The following is an 8,122-nucleotide window of genomic DNA, read 5'->3' as shown; positions in this document are numbered from 1 at the left end:
TACACAACCCCCTGCCACACACACAACCACCAACTCTCCTGACACACACAGCTCAGTGCAGAGCCCTGAGCTGCGGCCTCACTCAGCCACCCCCAGGTGGGAGCTCTCAGGTGACCTTCACCTGCACACGGGGTCTGGGGCTCCCAGCCAGGTGTCGAGGCTGCCCTAGTTTACAGTCAACAGGGGCCTGTGTGGGCAGGTCTAACCCACGCCAGGGCCAGCGGGGCAGAGCGAAGCAGCCGGGAAAGGGCAGATCTGACCGGTGTGGGCCTGGGAGGGATGAGCAGGAGAGCGTAACCCTCTGCTATAAAAACCCCCAGCTCCCTCCCGCCCCAGCTGTGCCCAGCGATGACTGCCAAGGTAGAGGTGAGGCTCGGCGGGCACCCAGCAGCGCTGGCAGGGGCCCAGGAGCATGCCCACGCCGTCACCAGGAATTATGTCACCAACCCCAGGCTGAGTGAGTACCGTCGAGGGGGGCTGTGCTGGGAGGGGACTGGAGAGAACGCTCCCCCTCCCGCAGCAGTTCTCACCCCCCCACCCCCATAATGTTAGCCCCGCTAGCACCCAGCCAGGGGCTGTGTATGGGGGGGTTAGCAAGGAGGGGGGAAAGCTATGGGGACTTGAGCTCTTTGCATTGAGGCCCCCCCAAGGCCTGTGTGGTTTCAGCCTTGACTGTGAAGCCAGAGCTGTCCCTGGCTATCCGACTGGTTATCTAGTGTTTAGAGCAGGCAGCTGGGTGTGGGAGCTGGACGCCTGGGTTCTTTCCCCTGCTCTATGGCCCTGGGCAAGTCACGTCCCTGCTCTGTGCCTCAGTTTCCCCACCTGTCCTTTCTGAATGGCTGGAGCACCTCAGGTGAAGTGCCGAGCCCGGTACACGTTTCTGGGAAGTCACGGAGGGATCCTTCCGCAAACTCTGGCAACTGAGGGCATCTGTATCGCAAGCTCAGGGGGTCACCCTTCCCCCCTGGGGTGTACATGGAGCCTGTTGGATTGGAGTCCTTAATTCCCTCTAGGACAGGGACCCTTTTAGTCTCTGTCTTCTGCCTCCTCCTTGTATTAGCTGCACCCTCAGCCCAGAATGGCTGAGAGGAAGTGACCCTGCCATGGTGCCAGGGCACCATTTCCCTGTGGCAATGGGGCTGAGTCACCTACCCCTTGGCTTCATATAACTCCTGGTGTTCACACTGAGGCTCGGGATCTGGGAGGCTGTTTCATACTGAAGTAAAGAGTGACATTTAACCCAAAGAGAAGGGCACTGGGCCAGGTTCTGTTCTCAGCGACGCCAGCATAAATGTGGAGTGACTCCAGCAAAGCCGATGGAGTGACTCCAGATCTACACCAGTGTACATGAGAACAGAATCAGGCCCAGAAAGTGGATTGCTCAGTGAGAAACTTTAGATGGCAAAGGAGTCTCTCTCCTCCCAAATTGTGTATAGAAGTCACTTGGCAAAGTACTCAGCAGTCTCCACCATTGCTCCCCCTCCTGAGGTGTTGTGGGTGGGTGAGAGAGAGAGATCAGGTTCTGTTTGTGTATTTAGTTGTGTGTGTGTGTGTGTTTACTTGCCTGTCTTCCTCTCTGCCTCTGGACACATGCAGACTGCAGGTCTGGGTGTGCGTGGCTGTCTCTGTGTGCAGACCTGCGTGTCTGTGTCCCACCCACACAGTCAGCGCCTCAAGTCCCCTGCCCTGCAATTGCTCCCAGCTAACCTTGCCCAAGGAGAACTCCCGGAAGAGGTCCCAGCAGCTCCGGGCTGCCTGACGTCAGCCCAGCGTGACAGCTTCTCAGAGTAATACTCAGCCCTGGACCGGGCACTGTGACACCAAATGTCCACAGCTCCCAGCTCACGGCTTCTTCCTGAGCAGAAGCAACAGATGACCTGAAGTCTTTAAACAAAACCAGTCTCCCCCCAGCCACTCAGACAGCAGCCCCTGCTGCTTGCGTGCATCCCATGGACTGGCTTGTGTGTATGCGGCACCCCCACCCTCCACTGGATGGAATCAGAACTGCTCAAGCGTGTGTCATGGGCCCTGCACTGCACACAGCTACCGGAGATGCTCCACAGGCGTGGCTTTTGGAACAGGAGGATCTGAGTTGTGTGCTCTGCTGCTGTGAAATGCTGAGTGGCGAGGGATGCAGGGGTACCAGTCACCTGGGAAGGAATCTGCAGGGACCTGGCTAGCGTGAGGGTGGGCTACAGAGCCTTTTCCCCCTCTAAGGCACCTGTTCCAACTCAGCCCATCAGTCCAGACAGGTGATGGCTCCTGAGTGGACTTTGAGCACTGAGTCTGGAGGGGAGGGAGGCTCTGTCCAGGTGTGCCCCTTGCACTAACGGCCCCTTGTTGGCAATCTGTGAAGAAAGGGCCTCTGGAGACAGACCGGCCTGCTCATCCCTAGAGCTGGTCCCTCCCTGCCAGAGCAGCGTGGGGGAGCCTTCAATTCCTCAGTCCCAGTCCGGAGCCCCAGTTGCTTGCCACCTGTGGCATGAGCTGGGGGCAAAGACTTTATCCACCCAGCCCCCTGGGTTGTGGGCACAGAGCAGAGGGGCCGAATCTGCCCCAGTAATTCAGTGCAGGTGCCAAAACCGGTGGGTGCATGTTTCGCAGGCCCGAGTGTGCTCGTAAAAAGACCAGCTGGGCCTGATTCTCTTTGCACTTCCACCAGCTCTGTGCTCGGGTGAGTCCATTGTTACTCCTGATTTACACCCGTGGAAGTGAGAGGAGACACAGGCTCTCTTTGCCTACGGCTAAACAGCGGGTGTGCACTGTGATAGCAGCTTTCCAGGCAGGCACGTATCGGCTCATCGGTACCTTGGGCCCCCTGTCCCCCCCTCAGTCTGTCCTTCGCCAGCTGCTGTCTCTTGTCTTAGACTGTAAGCGCCTCTGGGCCCGGACTGCCTGTGTTTGTACAGTGCTGAGCCCAGGGGGCCTGGTGTGTGACTGAGGCCCTAGGTGCAATAGCAATAATGAATACCTGGAAGCTAGCTGGCTAGCCATCGCACACTAATCAGCGTGGTAGCTGGTGCTCTGGAGCGCTCCATGCCTCAGTTTCTCCCGCTGTACAGTAGGGTTAGGTACTAATCAGCCCCTGTCTCCGGGACGTGTTGGGTGCTTGTCAGGTGGTATCAGATTTGTGGGGGGAAGGAGCCAGGGAGGGGGAAGGATGCTGCGGCTGCTGTTCTGTACAGCTGCTCTGAGATCAGGAAGGCCTGAAACACGCTTCCTTTTGCCTGACTGCCCCCCTTGCCCTGTGTGCCACGATCTCCTTGTCCAGTTCAAGGGAAACCAGAACGCCCCAGTCAGGCTCTGCCTCACACGGAGCTGAACTGGTCCCACGGAGCAGCTGGTGTTTGCTGTCAACAGCAGGGGCCGGGCTCAGCAGGCAGGGTTCCCCTCCTCGCCCAGTCCAGCCAGGAGGGCTTTGCCTTGCCCTGGGCAGCCGCAGGGGGAAGGGAGGCTCAAAGCCAGGAGGCAAAAGGGACGTCAGACCAAGCCCAGAGCCAGTTTGCAGCAGAGGGCGAGGGCCAGGCTGCTGCTGGTTAACTTCAGGCTCCACAGGGGAGGGGGAAACTGGGCAACTTTTCTTGGGGGAAAATGGCTTCCCTCCTTTTATGTTTGTCATGACAAATTTTGGAGAAAATTCTCATTAAAAAAAAAGGGGGGGATAGAGGGTTAAAAAAAACCCTGATTTTTTTAGCAACTGGTTCAGTCCCCCCCGCCCATTTTTTTTCTCCCTGCCCCTTTTTCCATTTTTCCCCTGAGCAAAGGAGAAGGGAGATCAAACAATGAGGAAAAGTCAATCTTCAGGATTTTTTGTAGAAAAACTAAAACAAGTACAATTTGTCATCCACTAAAATCCCAGACCTTGCCCGACGGGACCTGGGACTCCCGTGCTGGGTCTGCCCCTGGGACCGAGGTGTCCTCCATCCCAGGTTTTCACCACCAGCCCCTCCTCCCTTCAGGATGCAACGTGGGCTATATTTAGGCTTAGCAGAATGCGATTTTTATTCTGTTATAATGTCGCTGGGTAATGCTGAGGTTCATTTAGAAGCATTTTTCCCCTATTTTGATCGATGTTCGTTTTCTCAGATGTGGGAGATGGAGCGGGGGGGTCAGAGTAATTATTTAATGAGAGGAGATGCTGAGATTTTAAAGATTTATAACAGTTAAAACACAAATTGTCAATATCCCATGTCCAAATATACAGAGTAAATATCCTCAAATCGAATTCGAATAAGTTCCCAAGGAGCATTTTCTTGCTTTACCTCGCTACAAATGTCCACGATTATCAGTGGAGACCTTTTTTCACCGGTTTGTGTGCGTACGATGAAATTGACATTTGCATCCCCAAAAAATCGAATCCTTCCACGCCAACCAATATGAGGTCCTGCAGCATTCAGGGCTGCACCCCAGAAGAGATTTTCTGTCCCTCGTCACGCGTGTTCATAGAATCATAGAATATCAGGGTTGGAAGGGACCTTGGGAGGTCATCTAGTCCAACCCCCTGCTCAAAGCAGGACCAATCCCCAACTAAATCATCCCAGTCAGGGCTTTGTCAAGCCTGACCTTAAAAACTTCTAAGGAAGGAGATTCCACCACCTCCCTAGGTAACGCATTCCAGGGTTTCACCACCCTCCTAGTGAAAGTTTTTCCTAATATCCAACCTAAACCTCCCCCACTGCAACTTGAGACCATTACTCCTTGTTCTGTCATCTGCTACCACTGAGAACAGTCTAGATCCATCCTCTTTGGAACCCCCTTTCAGGTAGTTGAAAACAGCTATCAAATCCCCCCTCATTCTTCTCTTCAGACTAAACTGCAGACTAAACAATCCCAGTTCCCTCAGCCTCTCCTCATAAATCATGTGTTCCAGTCCCCTCATTATTTTTGTTGCCCACCGCTGGACTCTCTCCAATTTTTCCACATCCTTCTTGTCGTGTGGGGCCCAAAACTGGACACAGTACTCCAGATGAGGCCTCACCAATGTCGAATAGAGGGGAACGATCACGTCCCTCGATCTGCTGGCTATGCCCCTACTTATACAGCCCAAAATGCTGTTAGCCTTCTTGGCAACAAGGGCAGACGTGTTGGCATGTTGGCCATGCATGCTGCTTGCATAGAGCTTTTTGTTTCCTGGGGCAGGTTATCAGGACTGGGGGGTTCCCACACTCTCCATCTGGTTGTCCCTAGGGCTGGTTCCCCCCCCCCAAACAGCTGCCAGTAGGGGAGTGCTAGCCATACAGCATGAAAGAGAGAGAGGCCTCACCACCGTCACTGAGGTTGGTAGGAGGGGCTCGCTTGGTCTTGTGCGCACCTCTGGCGTTTAGTGGCGGCTGAGCGCCCAGGGCTGCAGCACCTGGCTCGCTCCCTAATCACGCCTTAGCTCCCAATCCCAATCTGGATCCAGCGCTCAAGGCTGTTCGCATGCGGGGGTCTGGTTCACTCGCTGGCTTCACTGGGAGCTGTGGCTGAGGGTGGATGGCAGAGGACCTGAGCGAGAGGCGCTGAGTGTAGCCCAGTGGAATTTCCTGCCCATTTTCTAAGCTGAAAAGTTTCTGACCGTTCAGCCAAAGCTTCAGAAAAAGTAATTTTTGGATGCCTCTCCTGGCCGACCGTCTGGACCTCCGGGCTGCTCCCCTGACACTAGTTCAATAGTAAACCAACTTGCCACTGCTGAGTTCTTGTTTGTATCATAGGAGCAGCGACAGGCCCCGACTAGGACCAGGGCCCCACTGGGTTAGGTGCTGCACCTGCACAGAGGCAGCAGTCAGTCCCTGCCCCGAAGAGCTGACGGTCTGAACAGGCAGCAGGGGAGAGGGGAAACTGAGGCCCAGAGAGAGGCGGGGACTTGCCAGCGGTCAGACAGCAGGTCAGTGGCACAGCCAGGACTAAAATCCAGGTTTCCTGAGTCCGAGGCTGTAGCCACTAGGGAACACTGCCTCTCGGTTGATGCTTTACAATATGGCTGGTATCCTGGCCACCAGCTGCCAGGGGAGCCCCTGCTGCACTGCTGGGAGTCCAGGCTTCCCTGGAGTTAGTGCGTCAGTGACAACGGGTGCTGAACACAGACCCGAGCCTGCTGATTTGCCTCCCCTCTGGGCTGACGGGCTGGGCAGGGGCAGGGCTTTGGCTGAGAGCTCTCCAAGGAAAAAGCAGCAGCTGCCGGAGATGGAGTGGGTGACGTGGCATGGGTGGCTCCTTCCTCTGAGTCTCTGCCCCCTGCTAGGGGGCACTGTGCTGCTGGAGGGCCTGTCTTTTGGTTGTGATTGAGAAGGCAAACCAAGGTCCTGCCCACGGAGGATCCCCTGGCTCTTCCCTGGGGTCAGGGCTGGGAGCCTCGCTCCCTTGGCCAGATTCTGGAGTTACATTCTCCCTCTCTGGATTTCCCTTGTGGCTTCAGCTGAATAGAGGAGTCTCCTTTGCTTCCTAAACTGTTGTGTGCTGTGGCCATGGGGCTGCTGTGTCTCGCCCCAGAAGTGGCTGCATTTCTGGCGTTGGTTAAGTTGTTCTATAAGCCATTTGAAAGGCACTTTGGGATCCCTCTGAGCCTCGCTGCACCCATAAGGAGAGGATCTTTTCACTAGACCAGGGACGCAGGACTGACAGGGGCCTCCTGGGCCACCGAGGCCAAACACTGCCATCGCAGGCAAGCCCTTGATGTCACCCATTTACTCGTCAAGCTCCATGTTCAATCTGGTTAGTTGGTTGCCCCCCCGGCTTCTGCCTTTGGGAACCTGGTGCAGACCCTCCCTCCCGCGATGGAGCTAGAGATCACCATAAGACTGTTGCTTTCTCCTCCTCCTCCATCTGGCTCAGCTGAAGGTCTCCCAGCCATTAAAGGCACCTCCAATGAGCAGCTCCCTCCACAACCCGCCCTGCAGTGCCCCGAAAGTTTAGCTCCGGAGAGGCCGCTGCAGATGCTCGGCAGGGCCAATCCGCCTGGTACCCCCAGCAGCATGCTTCTAACCTCCGTGACCTCCCGTCTGCCAGGCGTGAAGGCGCACGCTGTTCTTAACAGGGATGTGCTCTGCAGGGTCAAGGGCTTGGAACTGCATCTGAATGTGTCTTTCCGATTCCAGGCCTGCTCATAAAGGGGCCACTTTCTCACTGCACAGCCGAGGCTGGAGGAGAGGGGGCAGGGAGAGCAGAGACTGAGGGCACTGGGTGAAGGGGCGGGGTGTCTCAGGGTTCAGGGGGAGTGGGTGTCTTCAGCGGAAATTACCCCATAACTGTAGCAAAGTTGCCTTGTCCGCTATAGCTCTGGTCCCCCAGAGTGAGCTTTGCCATCATTTCCACAGGGGGGGGCTTAGCCAGCCCGTAGGGGACGGGTGGCAAGAGGACCAGCTGGCACTGAACCAGGGGCTTCATTTTCTTGGCACCTCTCAGCTGGCACAGCCATGACTGCAGTATAAACAGTGGTGAGCCGTCAGATCCTGCTCATGTTCCCTAGTCTCTGCAGCCTGGTCAGCTATTTGCGCTCTTGACTGAGCATTTTTCCTCCCTCCCTCCCAAATTTCGCTCCCCCCTTTCCACTGGTGCCTGGATGTGCCCCTGCCTTGGCACTGCTCCGGGCAGCAATGGCCAGCTCTCAGTTCCCTGGGGAGGCAGAAAGAAGACAGCCGCGGTTAGTTACACCAGTTGTGAAATGCAAAGAGCTACATACAACTCTGCCGACTCCCGCTCAGTTTACCCCAGGGAGAGATTCGGCCTGTTAATTGGAACCCAACACAAACCGACCATGGTGGTTGGATGGGGACCTAGTCTGCCTGGAGGCATCCAGCTTCGGTTCGTGACCAAGGCAGTTTTCCCAAGCTCAGGGAGGTGACTCAGGCCAGCTTGGTACCCGGATAGGAAACCTCCGCCACACGGCGCTAGCGGGTGAGTGGGGTTGTTGATGCCGTAGGTACTATTCTATCAGCTGAAGTACTGCGTCTGGGGGCGCTATTCTGCTGGAGCTGCTGCCCTTTCTGATAAGCTTGGTACCTCTGAACACCTTTTGCAAGGTGGCGAATGTGATCCCAAAGCCCTGCCCAAACGCTTGGCTAGGGAATGACATTCTGCCAGCCCACATGCTCCTTGCGATTTCAGTTTTCTACGCTTTCCACCCAAAACTGTTGTGCTACCT

The 8,122-nt window shown here is 55.9% G+C and overlaps 1 protein-coding gene across 1 annotated transcript in view; it reads left to right on the top strand.

Annotated features, from left to right (window-relative positions):
• The first annotated feature begins 348 nt into the window (after positions 1-348).
• Positions 349-8,122, top strand: part of ATP6V1B1 (ATPase H+ transporting V1 subunit B1) — a 76,703-nt gene continuing 68,929 nt past the window's right edge. The window contains exon 1 of the mRNA XM_077814713.1: positions 349-457. Within this exon, the coding sequence (XP_077670839.1) occupies positions 349-457 (109 nt within the window). The remainder of the gene's footprint in view (positions 458-8,122) is intronic.

Source organism: Eretmochelys imbricata, chromosome 4 (genome assembly GCF_965152235.1).
Source record: "Eretmochelys imbricata isolate rEreImb1 chromosome 4, rEreImb1.hap1, whole genome shotgun sequence".
Taxonomy (NCBI): Eukaryota; Metazoa; Chordata; order Testudines; family Cheloniidae; genus Eretmochelys; species Eretmochelys imbricata.
The sequence above is the reverse complement of the archived record's forward strand: the minus strand, read 5'-3'. Positions and strand labels throughout refer to the sequence as shown.